Source organism: Canis aureus, chromosome 8, assembly GCF_053574225.1.
Source record: "Canis aureus isolate CA01 chromosome 8, VMU_Caureus_v.1.0, whole genome shotgun sequence".
Taxonomy (NCBI): Eukaryota; Metazoa; Chordata; class Mammalia; order Carnivora; family Canidae; genus Canis; species Canis aureus.
The window spans coordinates 46,999,471-47,020,206 of NC_135618.1; the positions used below are offsets into that span (position 1 = coordinate 46,999,471).

Consider the following 20,736-nt stretch of genomic DNA (forward strand, 5'->3'; position numbering starts at 1 on the left):
CAAGACAGTAAGAGAGGAACCTCCTGACTTTGCAGACCATCTGCCAACACATCCAACACATCCACGATCTCATCATTTTCTCACGCCTCCCTAGACCACCCCACTTGCTACTCCTACTGCCTGGAATTCCCATTCTACCCATCTGGACCACTAAAGATCCCGCACTCACCTCTTATATCTGTACCTTATAACTACAGGCCACCATGACTATCCACAAGTTACATGCTCATCTCCTGGACTCAGTTCTAAGTTCCCTGAGGACAATGCTTCTCATCTTGCAGAGGATCTTGGGGTTCGGTAATTGGATTCTCTGTCCTCCCTATCCTGAACACTTCATTTCCACTTTCAGGATCTGTAGTAGATAGTTTCACATTGCATTTTCTTTTATTTTACTCTATCAATCAAATGACTTGATTTCTTTTTGGAAAAAAAATTATTTTTAGCTAATGCAGAGCCCTAGGGCATTTAGCTAATTTGAGCACATTTCCATTCTGAATTCTAATACATATTTATATTGATAGCTATTGAAAATAGCTATCACATTGGCCCATAGGAAGCAATGTGTAAAAACTATCATCGCCATCATCCTTGTCATCACCGCCCTGATGGTGGAGAGAGACCATGAGCATGACTTATGAGCTTTTTTTTTTTTAAGATTTTATTTATTTATTCACAAGAGATGGGAGAGAGAGAGAGAGAGAGAGAGGCAGAGACATAGGCAGAGGGAAGAGAAGCGGGCTTCATGCAGGGAGCCCAATGTAGGACTCGATCCTCGGATTTCGGGATCATGCCCTGAGCCAAAGGCAGATGCTCAACCACTGAGCCACCCAGGTGTCCTGACCTGTGAACTTTGATGTCAGGTGCCCACCCCAGCCACAGATCACCAGTTACCAGCTGTTAATTTCAGACTTAACTTAGCTTTTCTAGGCCTCTGTGGTATCTCTGGAAAGTCAGAAGATGATCACAGTCCCTACTTCCTTAGCTGTAGAACTGTTTGCTTGGCATAACCAGTAGGAACTTACTAAAACTCAATATGTTGTCATTCTTTGACTATAGACATATCAGTATTTTGGCGGAATTGGAAACTAAAGGCTAGACTATTGCTCATTAATTCCTCTATTCAACAGATCTCTGTTTGTAGATTGCTATGTTAGCATTGGGGATATAAACCGGATGAGTTGTTTGCTGTCCTCAGGGAACTTAGAACTGAGTCCAGGAGATGAGCATGTAATTTGTGGATAGTCATGGTGGCCTGTAGTTATAAGGTACAGATATAAGAGGTGAGTGCAGGATCTTTAGTGGTCCAGATGGGTAGGATGGGAATTCCAGGCAGTAGGAGTAGCAAGTGGGGTGGTCTAGGGAGGCGTGAGAAAATGATGAGATCGTGGATGTGTTGGATGTGTTGGGAGATGGTCTGCAAAGTCAGGAGGTTCCTCTCTTACTGTCTTGGGGAGGTGTTTGAACTTGATCCACTAGGGTATCATTTCTTAGATTATGGCTACTTGAGTGCCATTTTCATAATTTTTGCCATTTCTGTATACTGTCTGAGTCAGATATTCGCTTGTGGTGGAATTTGAAGGCCGTATATACTCTGGTCTTATCATAAGTAATACCATCAGTGAAATCCAAGACTGATGCTGGTTATAGTCTTTCTTGATGCATTGAAATAATTAACATAAAAATGTTCATCTGTGTTCCTCCTAAAATCACATCTTGTCCTGTATGCCATGGCAAAGTGTGGTATGGGTGGGAAAAAACAAAGAAAGACAACAACATAGAGTTGCATTTCTGGAAGAAGTGCAGGGGGGTGGGATGAGATGGGGTCTGGGAGGCAGGGAGGGGTGAGTCTGTGCACCGGGCCAGAGGGCTGAGTGGAGACGTGGCTCTTGAAAGGAGAGCCAGAGGATTGGAAAAGCCTTGTGACTGAGCCTTGAGAAGCCCAAGGGGCTGCCGGGACTTGGGAAATGAGACACCAGTTCTTTGGTGTAAGGTGTGGCCAGAAATCAGAGCAGTTGTGTGTTGTCTTTAATTTTGTTTTAAGGCAAGCTTTGGTGTGGAGTTTCCTTTCTTCCATGCTGTGGGCACCAACTATGCTTGAAGAGCCCTGGGTCCTCTGGCTTAGTGTCACTTCTGTGTTTCCTTGTTTCCCATTTATTCACTCCTTCAGCGTCTAGGGACTCTTGTTTCCTCCATTCTCTTTTCCCCTGGGAACCAGCTCCTTCAGCTGCTTCCTTCCCGACTGCCAGCTCCTGTTCCTGACTTTGAAGCTCCTCATCTGCCAGGAGAATCCTAGGCAGTATTTGTGGCTAGTCGAAGAGCTGGAGGTCAGTCTTCCCACAAGAAGGCAGTTACTCTGTTGATATTAGTAATTTGAAAATGGTCAGAAACTGTGCGATTTAACTCATTGAAGAATTGGTTATTCTTTTTAGTTTCTGGCTCCTCTGGTAGGACACTTATTTGATTTCTTCTTGCATGCCTGTCTGCCACCCTCAAACCTTCACACTTAAAGCGTCTTGAAAACTACTGCCTTGTGAGTTTTCACTGCTACCAGGCTTGCATTTTTTCTGGTTCTTTGTCAACTTTTTTTTTTGGTCTCTTTTTTTTTTCTCTATTACATCCTCTTCTTGTTTATGACAAAAAATTATTTGTTCTGTGGTTTTCTCCAAGTTCATATAATTTTTATAAGTAAAACACACATGTGTGTACATGTACACACACACAGGTTTTATTGCCCTTGTTTTTCAAAAATTGAATTATATGTAATGTTCTGTATCTGTTTTCTCTCTTGGCACTATCCTGTCAAAACCTTTCTAAGTTAAGGTTTTAATAGTTTTAATTATTTTTAATTTTGTAAATCTAATCATTGTTTTTAAGATGTTGCATTATATCGCATGATGCATATGTGCAAATAGTTGCCTATGAGGTAATAATGACTTCATGTCTAGTATTCACTACTGTGGACAGTGAAACAACAGATACCCTTGAACATCTTTACTTTTGTACTGAGGATTTTATTTCCTTGGCATAGATTTTTCAGTAGTTGGGTTGCTGGGTCAAAGAGAATACGTGATTTTATTTTATTTATTTTTTTTAAGTAAGCTCCACATCCAGTGTGAAGCCCAGTGTGAGGCTTGAACTCACAACTCTGAAATTAAGACATCCCTAAGTGGAGATCAAGAGTCAGATGCTTACCTGACTGACCCACCCAGGGGCCTCAAAATGTGTTTATTTTTTATTTGATTTTAAAAAAAAGATTTTATTTGAGAGACAGAGAGACAGAGCATGAGCCCAGGGAGAGGCAGAGGGAAAGAGAGAGGGACAAGCAGACTCCTTGCTAAGTGCAGAGCCTGACATGGGGCTTGATCCCAGGACTCTGAGATCATAGCCTGAGCCAAAATCAGATGCTTAACCCACTGAGCCACCCAGGTTCCCCAATATGTGTTTATTTTTAATAATTATGATCAGGTATCTTTCTAAAAATTTCTACTGGCTGTGCATGAGACTACCCTTCTCTTTCCAGGTAACAGTAGTTGTGAATGTTGTTTTGAAGTTTTATAGGTCTGATGGGTGAAAGGTGGTCCCTTGGGGCCTGGGTGGCAGTCAGTTAAGCATTTACCTCTTGCTTTCAGCTCAGATCCTGATCTCAGAATTGTGAGATTTAGCCTCGGGTCAGGCTCTGTGTGGAGTCTGCTTGAGATTTTGTCTCTCCCTCTGCCCCAACCCCTTTCTTGTACACATATTCTCTCAAATAAATAAATAAACCTTAAAAAAACACAACATAAAGAAAAGGTGGTGGCTCACCATCATTTTAATTTGCATTTCCTTGATTGCTAGTGAATATCAGTATCTTTCTTGTTTTTTTTTTTTTTTTTCTTAAATATGTTTTGGCTATTTGGCTGCACTGTTTTGTGTGAAGCTCCTTGATATTATTTGCCCATTTTATTATTGGATTATTTGTCCCCTTATCAGTTTGTGAGAGCTTTTTATACATTATTGTAATTAGTTAGCCTTTCATCTAAAGCCTTTCTGCTTTGCAACATTTTTTTTCAAATCTGTCCATTATTGTTGGAAACACAGATAACAGTATCTATTATACTACCACATTAAAATTTTTTTACACAATTAAATATCTATTTATGGACCCATATGCCTACCTACCAGTTTTAAGGTTTTCAGTGTTTTAAAAACATCTTCCCAACCGTAGATTGTGCATGCAGTGTTTTAAAATTTTCTTGTAAGATTTTTATTGTTTGCAGTTAAACTTTTAATCCACCTATAATTTATTTTTTTTTATGGCCTGTGGGATAAAACTAAAGCCAATTTTAGTTTCTTCTAGATGATTGCTATTTTTTTCACAGATCTTTTTGGCCCTTTATTTCTGGGCTACAGTTTACATTCATTTCATTTATTTAGCACAGAGTGAGCATGCTCTGATTCACAGCATGAGGACTAATTGAGAGTACGAGGCTGGCTTGACTCTCAGGTCCTGGGACGCCTGGCACAGCAAGGAGTCAGCGTGGGAGGAGGGCCCTCACATGCTTGTACTGCCACACTGGGATGAGGGGCCTCACCCCTCATGATTCTTGCTTAAGAAGAGTTTGCATGAATTTTCAGAGATACTGAAATCTGCTCAAATGATGGTAGAAGGTGCAAATAATTGAGAGAACATCATTGAAACCCACTCCACTTTCTCCTACTCCCTCACAAATAAGAACCATACAATTTATATTACTCTACAACTTGCTTTTTTTTTTTTTTTTTTTTTAGAGAAACTGCGCAAGCAAGAGAGAGAGAAAGAGAGGGGGCTTGCAGGGGGGGCAGGGCAGAGAGAGAGAGAGACAGAGCGAGAGCGAGAAAGAGAGAGAGAGAATCTTAAGCAGGCTCCACACCCTGCACAGAGCCTGATATGGAGCTTAATTTCATGACCCTGAGATCATGACTGAGCCAAAATCAATAGTCAACTGACTGAGCCATCCAGGCACCCCATTGTTTTGGTATGTATGTATGTATGTATGTATGTATTCATTCATTCATTCATTCAAATTCAAATTCAATTCAAATTCAAATTTAGTTTCAGATACAGAGTTTAGTAAGTCATCAGTTGCATATAACACCCAGTAAGCTCATCACATCATCTACCCTCCTTAATGCCCATCATCCAGTTACCCCCTCTTCTCACCTACATGCCCTCCAGCAATCATCAGTTTATTTCCCATAGATAAAAGTCTCTTATGGTGTTATCTCTCTTTCTGATTTCTTCCCATTCAGGTTTCCCTCCCTTTCCCTATGATCCTTTTTGCTATTTCTTATTTTCCACATAGGAGTGAGACCACATGATAATTTGTCTTTCTCTGATTGACTTATTTAGTTCAGCATAATACCCTCCAGTTCTATCCACGTCTAGGTAAATAGTGTAAGTACCCATCCTTTCTGATGGCTGAGTAATAACAGTGTGTGTGTGTGTGTGTGTGTGTGTGTGTATCTATATATATATCTTCTTTATCCATTCATTTGTCAATGGACATCTTGGCTCTTTCCATACTTTGGTTATTGTGGACATTGTTGCTATAAACATTAGGGTACACATGTCCCTTCATATCACTACATTTATATCTTTGGGGTAAAGACCCTAGTAGTGGAATTGCTGGATCATAGGGTAGTTCTATCTTTAACTTCTTGAGGAACCTCCATACCATTTTCCAGAGTGGCTGTACCAGTTTGCATTCCCACTAGCAGTGTAAGAAGGTTCCCCTTTCTCCATGCCCTCACCAACACTTGTTTCCTGACTTGTTAATTTTAGCCATTCTGACTGGTATCAATGAGGTGGTATCTCATTATGAATTTGATTTGTATTTCTCTGATGCCAAGTGATGTTAAGCATTTTATCATGTGTTCTGTTGGTCTTCTTTGGAAGAATGTCTGTTCATGTCTTCTGCCCATTTCTTGACTGGATTATTTGTTTTTGGGTGTTGAGTTTGATAATCTTCGTTAAAGATCTTGGATACTAGCCCTTTATCTGATATGTCATTTGCAAATATTATCTTCTCTCATCCTATAGGTTGCCTTTTCATTTGGTTGACTGTTTTTCCTTTGCTGTGCAGAAGCTTTTTATGTTGATGAAGTCCCAGTAGTTTATTTTTGCTTTTGTTTCCTTTGCCTTTAGAGATGTGTCTAGCAAGAAGTTGCTGCAGTCAAGGTCAAAGAGGTTGCTGTTTGTGTTCTTCTCTAGGATTTTTATGGATTCCTGTCTCATGTTTAGGTCTTTCACCATTTTGAGTTTATCTTTGTGTATGGTCTAAGAGAATTGTCCAGTTTTATTCTTCTGCATGTGGCTGTCCAATTTTCCTAACAGCATGTGTTGAAGAGACTGTCTTTTTTCTATTGGATCTTCTCCCCTGCTTTGTTAAAGATTAGTTTACTATAGAGTTGAGGGTCCATTTCTGGGTTCCCTAATCTGTTCCCTTGATCTATGTGTCTGTTTTTGTGCCAGTACCATACTGTCTTGATGATCACAGCTTTGTAGTACAGCCTGAAATCTGGCATTGTGATGCCCCCAGCTTTGGTTGTCTTTTTCAAAATTCCTTTGGCTATTTGGGTTTTTTTTCTGGTTCCATGCAAATTTTAGAATTATTCCAGCTCTGTGAAAAATGTTGATGGTATTTTAATAGGGATTGGATTGAATATGTAGATGCTTTGGGTAGCATGGACATTTTCACAATATTTATTCTTCTAAGCCATGATCATGGAATGTTTTTTCATTTCTTTGTGTCTGGCTCAATTTCTTTCCTAAGTATTCTGTAGTTTTTAGAGCAGAGATCCTCTACCTTTTTGGTTAGGTTTGTTCCTAGATATCTTATGGTTTTTGGTGCAGTTGTAAATGAGATCAATTCCTTAATTTCTCTTTCTTCTCTCTCATTGTTAGTGTATAGAAATACAACTGATTTCTTTGCATTGGTTTTATAACCTGCCATGTTGCTGAATTGTCCTGTATGAGTTCTAGCAATTTTGAGGTGGAGTCTTTTGGCTTTTCCACTTAAAATATCAAGTCATTTGTGAAGAGTGAGAGTTTCACTTCTTTGCCAACTTGAATGCCTTTTCTTTCTTTCTGATTGCTGAGGCTAGGACTTCAGTACTATGTCGAACAGTAGTGGTAAGAGTGGACATCCCTGATGTGTTCCTGACCTAAGGAAAAAGCTTTCAGTCTCTCCCCATTGAGAATGATACTTGCTGTGGGTTGGTTATTTATTTATTTATTTATTTATTTATTTATTTATTTATTTATTTATATTTTTAAAGATTTATTTATTTATTTATTTATTTATTTATTTATTTATTTATTTATTTATGATAGACAGAGAGAGAGAGAGAGAGAGGCAGAGACACAGGCAGAGGGAGAAGCAGGCTCCATGCAGGGAGCCTGATGTGGGACTCGATCCCGGGACTCCAGGATCTCGCCCTGGGCCAAAGGCAGGCGCTAAACCGCTGAGCCACCAGGGCTGCCCAATTTTTTTTTTTTTTAAGATTTTGTTCATTTATTCATGAGACACACACACACACACACACACACAGATGCAGAGACACAGGCAGAGGGAGAAGCAGGCTTCATGCAGGGAGCCCGACGTAGGACTCGATCCTGGGTTTCCAGGACCAGGACCAGGCCCTGGGCTGAAGGCAGCGCTAAATGGCTGAGCCACCCGGGCTGCCCCTGTAATTATCCATTTTGGTGGGATCTTTGTCTGGTTTGGGATCAAGGTGATCCTGGCTTCATAGAAAGAATTTGGAAGGTTTCCTTCCTTTTCTATTTTTTGAAACAACTTCAGAAGAATAGGTATTAGTTCTTCTTTATTTTAAAGAAGATTTTATTTATTGGAGCAAGTGCATGAGTAGGGGGCAGTAGCAGAGGGGGAAGAGGAGGCAGGCTCCCAGCTGAGCAGGGGCCTGGATATGGGGCTTGATACCAGGACCCCGGGATCATGACCTGAGCTGAAGGCAGTGGCTCAACTGACTGAGCCACCGAGGTGTTCTGTTACTTGTTCTTTAAGTGCTTGGTAGCATTCCCCTGGGAAGCCATCGGGCCTTGGTCTTGTTATTTGGGAGATTTTTTATTACTGCTTCAGTTTCCTTGCTGGTTCAGGTTTTCTATTTCTTCCTGTTTTAACTTTGGTAGTTTATAAGTTTCTACGAATGCATCCATTTCTTCCAGATTGCTTAATTTGTTCTCATGTAGTTGCTTATAGTATGTTCTTAAAATTGTATTTCCTTGGTGTTGGTTGTAATCTCTCCTTTTTCATTCATGCTTTTATTAACTTGGGTCCTTTCTCTTTTCTTTTTGAGAAGTCTGGCTAGGGGTTTATTGATTTTACTAATTCTTTCAAAGGACCAGCTTCTAGTTTCGTTGATCTCTTCCACTATTCTTTTGGTTTCAGTTTCATTGATTTCTGCTCTAATCTTTATTTCTTGTCTCCTGCTTGGATTACTCTCTATTTGCTGTTCTTTCTCTAGCTTCCTTAGGTGTAAGATTAGCTTGTGTATTTGAGACTTTTCTGGTTTCTTGAGAAAGGCTTATATTCCTATGTACTTCCCTGTTAGGATCACCTTTGCTGCATCTCAAAGGTTTTGAACAGTTGTGTTTTCATTTTCATTTGTTTCCATGAATTTTTTCAATTCTTTTTTAATTTCCTGGTTGATCCATTCATTCTTTAGTAGGATGCTCTTTAGCCTCCAAGTGTTTGAGTTCCTTCCAAATTTCCTCTTGTGATTGAGTTCCAGTTTCAAAGCATTGTGGTCTGAAAATATGCAGGGAATAATCCCTTTCTTTTGGTACAGGTTGATATGTGAGTTACAACCTGGTATGTGATCTCTTCTGGAGAAAGTTCCATGTGCAGTTAAAAAGAGTGTGTATTCTGTTGCTTTAGGATAGAATGGTCTGTTATGTATCTGTGAAGTCCATCTTGTCCAGTGTGTCATTCAAAGTCCTTGTTTCCTTGTTGATCTTCTGCTTAGGTGATACGTCAGTTGCTGTGAGTGGGGTGTTAAAATCCTCTACTGTTATTGTATTATTATCAGTGTGTTTCTTTAATTTTTATTATTACTTGGTTTGTATAATTGGCTGCTCCCAAGTTAGGAGCATAAATGTTGACAATTGTTAGACCTTCTTATTGGCTAGACTCTTTAAGTGTGATATAGTGTTCCTCTTCATCTTTTACTACAATCTTTGGCTTAAAATCCAATTTGTCTGATACAAGGATTGCTATCCCAGCTTTCTTTTGATGTCCATTAGCATGTTACATGGTTCTCCACCCTCTTACTTTCAATTTGGAGGTGTCTTTTGGTCTAAAATGAGTGTCTTATAGATAGCATATGGATAGGTCTTGCTTTTTTTATCCAATCCAATACCCTGTGTCTTTTGATTTTAGCATTTAGTCCATTTACATTCAGAGTAACTATTGAAAGATATGAATTTAGTGCCATTGTATTACCTGTGAAGTCACTGCTTCTGTATATTGTCTTTATTCCTTTCTCATCTATGTTACTTTGGGAGTATCTCTTTGCATACAGGATCCCCTTTAATATTTCTTGCAGGGCTGGTTTAATGATCATAAATTCTTTAGTTTCTGTTTATCCTGGAAGCTCTTTATCTCACCTTCCATTTTGAATGACAGCCTTGCTGGATAAGGTATTATTGGCTGCATATTTTTCTTGTTTAGTACCCTGACTATATCATGCCAGCCCTTTCTGGCCTGCCAGGTCTCTGTAGATAGGTCTGCTGCCAGTCTAATGTTTCTACCTTTGTAGGTTAAGGACTTCTTGTCTTGAGCTGCTTTCAGGATTTTCTCTTTATTTCTGAAATTTACAAACTTCACCATTATGTCAGGGTGTTGATCTGTTTTTGTTGATTTTGAGGGGGGTTCTGTATGCCTCTTATATTTGAATGCCTGTTTCCTTTGAGATTAGGGAAGTTCTCAGCTATGATTTGTTCAAATATACCTTCTGTCCCTCTTTCTTGCTCTTCTTCCTCTGGGACTCCAATCAATTTAATATTGTTTTGCTTTATGGCATTGCTGATCTTCTCCAATCTTCCTGGGGAAAGAGGAGAGTTACTACATTTTTGCCTGTTGCAGGGCCCCCGCACAGAGAGGGGTCACCAGATGGTGCCATGGTTCACATTTATGGCAAACTGAGCTGAGAGCCCACTCCGGGGCTCGCTGACTGTAGCCAGTTTCCTGGCTCCAGTGCTTGAGAACTATGTTGGCTCAGGCATCCCCGTTCTTTCTGTGACCCCGGGGATCCTGAGACCAGACTGTCCCACTATGATTCTGCCCCCCTTCGCCACCTGAGCACCTTGCAGGTAGGGGTGTCCCTCACTGGAACAGACTTCTAAAAGCCCATTTTGCACTGCAGGACTATATCACGTTCGGGTAGCGGACTTACAGAGGCTCCCTTGGCCCACCATTTATCCTCCCATATATCCCCTGAGATTCACTTCTCTGAACCTCCTACCTTGCAAAAAGTGGTTGCTTTTCTATTTGTAGAATTCTGGCAATTATTTTCTTACATCTCAGGTTGTATTCACAGGTGTTCAGAATGATTTGATAGATATCTAGCTAAATTCAAGGGACTAGTTGAAACAACAACGTTCCCTACTCTTCTACCATCTTGCCTCTTTCCCTATTTTTTGTTTTGTTTTTAGACCTGGCTGTGTATTATGGAAATTTTTCCAGGTCAGTAGGTAACATAATGGTGCAGCTTACTGTCAATGGCATCTTTATGACTAATGCCAATTTGTCTAATTTTATCAATTATGAGGCACAACTGGATTTCAAAGATGTGTGAAAAAAAGTTGGTGCTTCTTCGGGTTGATTAGATATGGCATCTCATTATTTTTTAGTTTCTGTGTAATATTTTACAGTCTGAAGGTGGTATAACTTATTTACTATTTTCCTGTTAATGGATGTGCAAGTTGTTTCTAATTTTGTTTCTGCTTTTGCTATTGTAAACAGTGCTACAATAAAAATATTTGTGTATATATTTATTTATATATCTTTGCCTCCAATTTTTTGTATTTGTTTATTTAAATTTTTAATTTTGAGATAATTGTAGACTCACATGCATTTGTTTTTGTTTTTTTGTTTTAGATTCACATGCATTTGTTAAGAAGTAATATAGAAAGATCCAGCTTTCCCTTTCCCCAGTTTTTCTTAGTAGTAACAACTTATAAAACTTTAGGACAGGGATCCCTGGGTGGCGCAGCGGTTTAGCGCCTGCCTTTGGCCCAGGGCACGATCCTGGAGACCCAGGATCGAATCCCACGTCGGGCTCCCGGTGCATGGAGCCTGCTTCTTTCTCTGCCTGTGTCTCTGCCTCTCTCTCTCTCTCTCTGTGTGACTATCATAAATAAATAAAAATTTAAAAAAAAAACACTTTAGGACAGCATTTCAGATTTCCCTAGTTTTGCTTACACTTATTTGTGTGTATGTGCTTGTGTGTGTTTGTGTGTGTGTTTAGTTCTGTGCAGTTTTATCACTGCATAGGGACACCTGCTCATCACCACAGTCAAGATAATGGAGTAGTTTCATTGTCACAGGATCCCTCTCCTTGACCTTTTATACCACATGTACCTCCCTCCTGTTCCCTCCCTCTCCATCCCTAACTCCTGGCAACCACCAATCTGTCCTCTGGTTGTATAATTTTGTTACTTCACGAACATTATATTAGTGGAATAATACAGTATATAATCTTTTGGAATTGGGTTTTTTTCCCCCCACTCAGTGTGATTCCCAGGAGATTGACCCATGTCTTTGCATGTATCAGTAGTGTGTGTGCCTTTTTGTTGCTGACTTGTATTCCATGGTATGTAGGGACCAAACTCTGTTTTTTAATTAACTCGCTGAGGGACATCTGGGTTGTTTCAGTTTTTGGCTATTGCAAATAATGTTGCTGTAAACATTTACGTGCAGGTTTTTCATGGGAACATAATGCTTTTCCTTTTTCTGAGATAGTCACCAAGAGTGTAATTGTTGGGTGGATGATATTTGCATATTTAGTTTTATAAGAAACTAAATTAGTCGGTCTGTGATTGGTTTTAAAGTTGATACTCCTGAATTGGTGTCTTAGTATTATGACACTTTCCTGGCCACTGGTGAGACTGAATGTATTTTCATCCATTTACTGGTCAACATTTCCTCCTTTCATGATGTGTTTATTGACCTTGTTGAAAAGTTTATTATTATTTGAGTTGCTTGTCTTTCTCTTATCCATTTATAGAAGCTCTCCATATAATATGGCTTTTGATCCTTTTTCAACCATATGTATTTTGTAAGTATTTTCTCCAGTATCTCATTATTGTTTTACCATGTTTATGGTATCTTTTGCCATATAGAAATTTAAAAATTTTATGAAATTAATTATATGAGGCTTTTTTTTTAAAGTAGTCTCCATGCTTACTATGGAACCCAATGTGGGGCTTGAATCCTTGACCCTGAGATCAAGACCTGAGTTGAGACCAAGAGTCAGACACTTAACCAACTGAGCCACCCTGGCACCCCAAATGAACCTTTATTTATTTATATTTATTTTTTAAAGATTTTCTTCATTTATTCATGAGAGACACACAGAGAGAGGTAGAGATAGGCAGAGGAAGAAGCAGGCTCCCCGCAAGGAGCCTGTTGCTGGACTCGATCCCAGATCCCAGGATCACGCCCTGAGCCGAAGGCAGACACTCAACTGCTGAGCCACCCAGGCATTCCTCTGAATGAACCTTTAAAATTTTGCTTTTAGAGTATCCTGTCCTGAGGTTCTTCTGTATTTTTCTCTATTGTTCTTACAGTTTTATTTTTTCCCATTTATAGTTTTATTTATTTTGATCCATCTGGAATTTTGTTCTATCTGGAATTGGAGGCAGAAGTTTATTCTTTCCTTCTAGCCCTGTAGCTGGGTGCTTTTTGTCAGTGCCCCTGGTTTAAATAGTCCATTCTTGTGCATCTGAATTGAAGCACTGCCGTTATTATATCTCACATGTTTCCATATTTATTTGGATGGTTTTTTAAAAATAATTTTATTTATTTATTAGAGAGAGAAAGCAAGGGACAGAGCACGAGCAGGAGGAGGGGCAGAGGCAGAGGGAGAAGCAAACTCCCCACTGAGCAGGGAGCCCGATGTGGGGCTTGATCCCAAGACCCCAAGATCATGACCTGAGCCAAAGGCAGATGTTTAACCAATTGAGCCACCAGGCACCCCTTATTTGGATTTTCTATGAGGGGTTTCTTTACACTCCATCAATTTGTTTATTCCTACACTCAGAACCATACTGTGCCAAGTCCTTCCTGGGATTATTACTGAAATTGTATTCAATTTATACATCAATTGATATATACATAATTAATTTAGACATTAATGACATTTTAATTTTAATAAATCTTATTCAAGAAAATGGTATTTCTATTTATATTGATTTTTATACCTTTTAAGAAAATATTATTCTTTTCTTCATATAGGATTTTTATCCTTCTTGTTTAAAAATATGATTTATTTTACTTTTGTTACTATTGTAAATGGAATTCCCTTGTCCCATTTTGCTTACCTAAAAAAAAAAAAATCAAATTTTAATGTTATAGTTTCATTTATTCCAGCATTTTTTATTTGTGGGTTAGAAACACTTTTATATCTTTGTAGATCTGCTTTTTTTGGCTTAAACATTATAATCTAAGCTCTTTATTTGTTTTGAAAAGTTTATTTATTTTGTAATCTAAGCTTTTTAAAAATGCCATTTGAAGTTCTCTATAAGCATTTAAAATAGTTATACTCCTTTCCTCACCATAACTTTCAAGTTGTATTTCTTCATTTGTTATAGCTCAATGTAGCAATATTTCTGGCTCTTGAGATGTCAATACTTCTTTAATGCTTGTTTTGGAAAGAAGCTAAGTTCAGAAAAGCGTAAAGGCAGGAAAGACATCACCAGTAATTCTTTTATCAAGTGGCTATTAATGTTTTCACATAATTCCTTTTAGGATTCTTTTTTAGCATAGTTGAGAGCAGACAATATATAATTTCACATTGTGCTGATTTTTCATTTTATATTACAAACCTGTGGGTTTTCATTATCAACTCTTGGTATGAGTTTTAAGGAGTAAATAGCATTCAATTATGTTTAACCAATTGCCCAAATGTGAGATCTTTAGGTGGTTTTTAATTTTCCCCAGGTATAGATGATGTTGTTTTGAGTATCTTCATTCTTAAATCTTTATGTGACTTGTAGATTTCAGCCAAGGATTGATATCTGCCAGGAAAATTCACAGGCTAAAGGGTGTGAACCTTTGGAAAACTATTCTTTATACATAAATGTAGAGCATGGCCCATTGCACATGAATGCCATATGGTAGCAAGGCTAGTGGTGATTCTACTGTCCTAAGTCTGAGATATGGCTAATGCTGTTGATTGACTGATTTTTATGGATACAGTTGACTCCATTCCAGGTGACATCCACAGGAGGATAATCCAGTCTGTTTTCATGATTGTACTTGGGTTTTCTTCCAGAGGTTCCTATAACACAGTGAAAGAGCACTTTGAAATATGCCCTCTTTCATAAAGTTAATTTGATGTCATTTGTAAAAATGTGGCTTTTATTGCTGATCCTGTCATTTTTTCTAGCATTTGCCATTAAAAAGTACAGGATTCTTAAGAATCTTATTATAGATTCATGTGGCAGGATAAGGAGTCTTGAAATATAGGTCAAAGCTCAGGAAAACCACTTGCAGAATTTCAGCAGTAAACTTGTCAAGCTCATGTGGTGTCCAGCTGTGCTGGTATTGGTAGGTAGTTTTAAATTCAGCAGGAGCAAGGCCATTAATTTTCCATTCTTTCATTCCTTTATCAGGCTTTACTAAACATCTTGAGGGCCATTTTTAAAAAAGATTATTTATTTGAGAGAGAGAGAGAGAGAGAGAGCGCATGTGCATGATGGAGCACGATGGGGAAGGGGAGAGAGAGAGGGAGAAAGAATCCTAAGCAGATTCCTTGCTGAGTGTGGAGCCCAACATGCAGCTTGATCTCAGGACCCTGAGATTACCACCTGATTGGAAACCAAGAGTTGGATGCTTAACCAACTCTGCCACTGAGGCACCCCCAATTTTTTTTTGATTTTTAACAGCATTATTGATATCTAATTTGCATACCATAAAAACTGACCTCTTGTAAGCGTACAGTGCAGTAATTTTTAAAGTTAATTAATTAATTATTTTAGAGCGAGCGAGCAAGGGTTCATGTGGGGTTTGGGGAGGGGCAGATCAAGAGGGAGGGAATCTTAAGCAGACTCCCAGTGTGGAGTTTGATCTCATGACCCTGAGATCACTACCTGAATGGAAACCAAGAGTCATTTGCTTAACCAGCTGCCGCCACCCAGGCGCCCCTTGCAGTGATTTTTAGAAGTAAATGTATAGAGTGGTACAACCATTAACTCAACCAAGTTTAGAACATTTTCATTATGCCAAATTTCTGTTGTGTCAGTTTATAGTTAATCCCTGATTCCAGCCTTAGGCAACCACTAATTGACTACTAATTTTGGTTTCTATATATTTACCTTTTCTCAAAATTTCATGGAATCCTACACTTTGTGGTTTTTTGGGTCTGACTTCTTTAGCATAATATTTTCAAGGCTCATCTTTGTTGTAGCATATCTCAGTACTTTATTCCTTAGTATTGCTGAATAGTATTTCATTGTATCAAGACACCACATTTTATTTATCCATTCATCTGGTCAGTAGTTGTATGCATAAAAGCCTGAAGTGATTTTCTTGACTGGTGCTTAAAAAAACAAAACAAAACACCTCATTTGCTATTAAGTTCTCCTACTTAATTACAAACATGCCCAGTTCATTGACTTACAGTAGAAGTTAAGTAAGAAGAAGCTAAGTCTTGAGTGATTAGTAGGTATAAACTCAGGCCCAGTGTGGAAATGCAAAGGGGACATAGGGAGGGTAATAAATAGCATGGCCTTTGGCAACGTAGTCATCATAGTGAATTAATTTTAGGGTTAATACTCCCTTTAGTACTCCCTCTGGGTTTTCTGCTGTATCAAGTTGATTGTGACCTGTCTTCATCTGGAAGGTAATACTGATGATGTAACCCAAACCTTGGTGACTGGGTTTGTGCTGTTCACCTGCATTCCATTCCCTTTAGGGGCCAGATATTATCTAGAGTTGGCGAGGTAGTTACTGACTTGTATGTTAGAGCCAAGTAAACTAACAGGGATTGTTGATTTAATTATTATATTTGCAGATGATTTGTTTAAAGGTGCAGGCTGTGGTTTATTTTTTTAAGTATTTTTATTTTTTAAAAGATTTTATTTATTAGAGAGAGAGAGCGCATGCGAGTAAGCGAGTGTGCAAGCAGGGGGAGTGGCAGACAGAGGGAGAGATAGAAGCAGATGCCCTGCTTAGCAGGGAGCCAGATGTGGGGCTTAGATCCTGGGACCACAACCTGAGCTGAAGGCAGATGCCTAACCTATTGAGCCACCCAGGCGCCCCCAAGCTGTGGTTTAGTATGGAGTACTCTAAACATAGCCCAGCGTTTTTGTTTTTTTCCCCTGAGGTAGGACTTTCATTGGGCTCCATTTTTGCCATGCTTGTTTTGATTCCTGTGGAATTTAGATGGTTTTGTTAGGTGTCCCAGCTTTCAGGAAGCCCTTAAATGTGTACCTGCATGAAATTGTAGAGGACTAGCATATACATATCTCATGTTTAAGAGTGACATCTGCCTAGCAAAGAGGGTTGTTTCAATGTGGGGGAATATTCTGGGACTTATGGCTCAAGATTAATTACTTATTTACTTACCTGTTGAAAAAGTGTTTATGGAGCACACACTATGTACTAGACATTCAGTTAGATGCAGGGTAGTCAAGGTAGGTTTCTAAATAGTGTCATTGAGGACAGATGTTACATTTGGGATGCCAGTTGGGGTTCCTTCCAGTGGAGGGCCAACTTTAATCTTTAGCAGTGGTTGCCCAGAATCCTGGGATGGATTACTGATGTCTGTCATGAGCACAGACAGAGAGTAAATGTACAATTGCTATGTATTTGCTGACACCATGTTAGGGTTTTCTGGTGTAGATGGATGGCTTGAATAAAGGTGGGGTATGGAAAAGAGAGGACATTTGTCTCAGAATAAGCATGCTTGCCTTGAGACATTTGTCTCAGAATAAGCATGGGGTGTATATGGAATCTACTTTGGATCAGTTTGGGGTTTGGTAGGGCTGGAGTATGGATGTTGTTATTTATGTAGTCTTATAATGCTATTTATTATGTACTCATGTACTGTCTCTTAAATGTCTTTAGCCTGTTTCTTTAGGTATAAGACGGAGATAATACCTGCCTCACCTATATAATAATGTTGATGGGAGGAGCTAATGAAATAATAGGTATGAAAATAGTTTACCACCCACAGAGCAATAAACTCTTAGAGTATTATTACTACAGGTGTGAAGGTGAGTAGAACAGGAAATGCCTGAAGTTAGGCAAGATTGAACAGGATAGTGATGGTCTCAGGACCTTTGCACTGGGTCCCTCTGCCCAGTCTGCTGTGTTTGTCACATCCAGGTCATAACTCCAAGGTTACCTCCATTTAGGCCCTAGAATCTAAGCCTGTTCCTGCTGGGTCTTCATCTACCACCTTGTTTGGTTTGATTTTCTTCAGAGTTTTCATTAACTGAAATGGTCTGGTTAGTTTTGTGTATCTCCCTTTGCTAGAACTGTGCAAATGTGGTGAGGCAGAGACCTTGCTATCTCTTTGTATCCTCAGAGCCTAGAATAGTAGTGCCTGGCACATAGGGGGAGTTCGGGATTTATTATTGTTTTTTTGAGGTGAGGGGGCATGGGAGAACACGAGCACGAGTGGGGTAGGAGGGCCAGAGGGAGAGGAAGAGAGAGAATCTTAAGCAGATTCCACACTCAGTGTGTGGAGCCTGATGTTGGGCTTGATCCTAGGACTCTGAGACCATGACCCGAGCCAAAATCAAGAGTTGGACACTTAACCGACTGAGCCACCCAGGCATCCCAAGGATTTCTTGACATAGGTTGCATGAGTGAATGGAAGGGCCTTAAAGTCCACAGACTCAGCGGGCCTGGGTGCCCAGGAGCCCTATGAGGTTGGTAAAGAATAGAAGGTAGTAGCTGTGACCTCATCTCTTTGCCAACATGTTCTTGAAGGTCCTCTTTTTTTGGTTATTGAGAAATGAATTTAATGGAATCCACAATAGTAACTTAATTGAAAATTCATCCCATCAACTCTGGATCTGACTTCATAATGTAATCTCTTACAGCAACATAAAGGATAAGTATCAGAATTCATATTATTATTTTTTTAGTGTATGTAACAGGCCATGAAATTATACAATGTTTCCAATTTGGGAGGCTGGCACATTCAATCCCTTCAAAGATAATGTAATTCCTTAAACTATATGTGATATGAATTAGAGTTGGAACTTGTGAATTGGATACAATTAGCTGTCCACCCCTCCCACACCAGACTGATTTGTTTTTAAATTGGCTTTAATTTTTTCTCCTCTGCTGGCTGGCACCAATTCCATTTTCCCACCTTTCTTGTGAATTGTTACTCTGCTTTCAAGAGCCTGATGAATATGGCTAGACTGTGTGGGGCTTCCTGGAGGTATGTGAAAGGAACATAAATGGGGAGAGGTGTGCTGAGGGACCCAAGTCAATTCCATATCAATTACCTGCCCATAAATCCAGGTGTCAAGTGTGTACCTTCCCTGAGGTTTATAACTGATAACTCACCCGCTTCTTGGAGGTACTGGGGCTATTTTGGGTGTCTCTCTTCTTACACAGGTGGACTGATGAATAACTGGTTCTCTTGCAGGGTAACCTGTCTGTGTGCCCAGTTTGAGGCCGTCCTGCAGCATGGCCTGAAGAGGAGCCGGGGATTAGCACTAACGGCGGCTGCGATCAAACAGGCAGCAGGCTTTGCCAGCAAGACTGAAACAGGTACTGCTCACTCTAATGGAGCACAGAGGATGTAGTCTTTTCTAAAAAGTTTTTATTTTTTATTGGTGGTTAAGGCAGGCATTGTGTGGGGCTGGAATGGGGGCAGCATGTTGGTGCAGAAATCCACGTGTGAGAACGTCTTACCTCTAGTCAGTAATGGTGTTGTACTTTGTTGAATCCTCAGAACCACATGTTGCAATCTCTGGGGGCTAAGGGTCCTGCAGCCCAGGTGCTTTTGTCACCAGTGTGGTGTGGCAGTTGTTGGGAAATCGAAGATATGTTTTAATTTTGTGCATGGGAATAGCATGACATTTTGTAATTAAATCTGCTTTCGACACCAGCAACAGAAACAATAGGTCTCTGAGCTTACAGCCCTGTTACCATCCATTTTAGTACTGTCAAAGCACTTCTTGCATGCCATGCTCCTGTGTGTCTGAATGACAGGGATAATGCTAATAATCACTACCAACAGGTAGGGAGCATTTTGTACAAGCCTGGAACTTCGTTAGTCCTTTATATACACTAACTCACTCAGTTCTTATGACAGTCTAATGAATAGTAGGGACCTTTATTTTCTCCATTGTACAGATGAGGAAACTTTAAAATGATTTGTTTTGGATCTGGACCTAAAAGTATGTCATGTCAAATGAGAAACATCCTATGTCCTTCTTCCCCAACTTTTTTTTTTTTTTTTTTTTGAGAGAGAGATCATGAGCAGGGGGGTGAGGGTGGGAGGAGGGGCAGAGGAGAAAGAGAAAGAATTTCAAGCAGGCTCCACACCCAGTGCAGAGCTGGGCACAGGGCTCAATCCCAGGACCCTGAGATCATGACCCGAGCAGAAACCAAGAGTCGGCGCTTAACCTACTGAGCCTCCAGGTGCCCTCTTACCCAACATTTTAAAGAGCAGATTCTTTCAGACCCTCAACTTGTGGCTGCTGCCCCAAATTACTGAATCTCATTAGTGTAACGACATCTGTGTCACTGCTGCTGCCCCTCGTTCACAGCAGACCGTCATCTCTCGCCGTGTCTGGCAGAGGTGTCTGCCAAATGAGCCCTGTGCCTTTCCTGCTCCCTTGTGTTGGTGCATTTCTCTTCCTTTTGCTCTCAGTCCTTCAACAGATTTTTGATTGCTGTCGTTCATTTCACCAGGCGCTCGTTCTCAGAAGAATATAGTCCCCTTTGGGGTAGGGGACAGCTGCCAGAGGGATTCCTGTCACTATCAGTTTTTCTTTATTTTTTTTTTTTTAAGATTTTATTTATTTATTCATGAGAGACAGAGAGAGAGACAGGTAGAGCCACAGGCAGAGGGAGAAGCAGACTCCATGCTAGGAGCCTGATGTGGGACTTGATCCTGGGTCTCCAGGATCAGGCCCTGGGCTGAAGGCAGCACTAAACTGCTGAGCCACCCGGGCTGCCCACTATTGATTTTTCTTCTGTGCTCTTGGGTCCCTTCTCTAAAAGTCAGGGACCCAGGGGCTGAGTCAGAGTGGAGCCACCTTTCAGTCACTCCCTGTGGAAACCACTGCCTCCTGCCTTGGTCACCTGGGCTGTTAGCCTCTCTTGTCTCGGTGGCCTCTCGTGGCCTCTGCATGGGGGTGGCTCAATGCTGCGGGCTGCGTGATGAACTGCTCAAGGACATAACTTTGCCCAGAGTTGTCCTCAACATCATCATGTCCCTTGTCTTCTTCCCATTTCCATCGTTTCTGTGTGTGCAGCAGCTACCGTAGAGAAATGAGGGTGGAGT

At 40.1% G+C, this 20,736-nt stretch overlaps 1 protein-coding gene across 7 annotated transcripts in view; it reads left to right on the top strand.

Annotated features, from left to right (window-relative positions):
* Positions 1-20,736, top strand: part of SNX29 (sorting nexin 29) — a 531,581-nt gene that overhangs the window by 29,780 nt on the left and 481,065 nt on the right. For all 7 annotated transcript variants that reach the window (XM_077906677.1, XM_077906675.1, XM_077906674.1 and 4 more), the window contains exon 4: positions 18,868-18,992. In XM_077906677.1, coding sequence (XP_077762803.1) covers positions 18,868-18,992 — 125 coding nt within the window. The remainder of the gene's footprint in view (positions 1-18,867; positions 18,993-20,736) is intronic.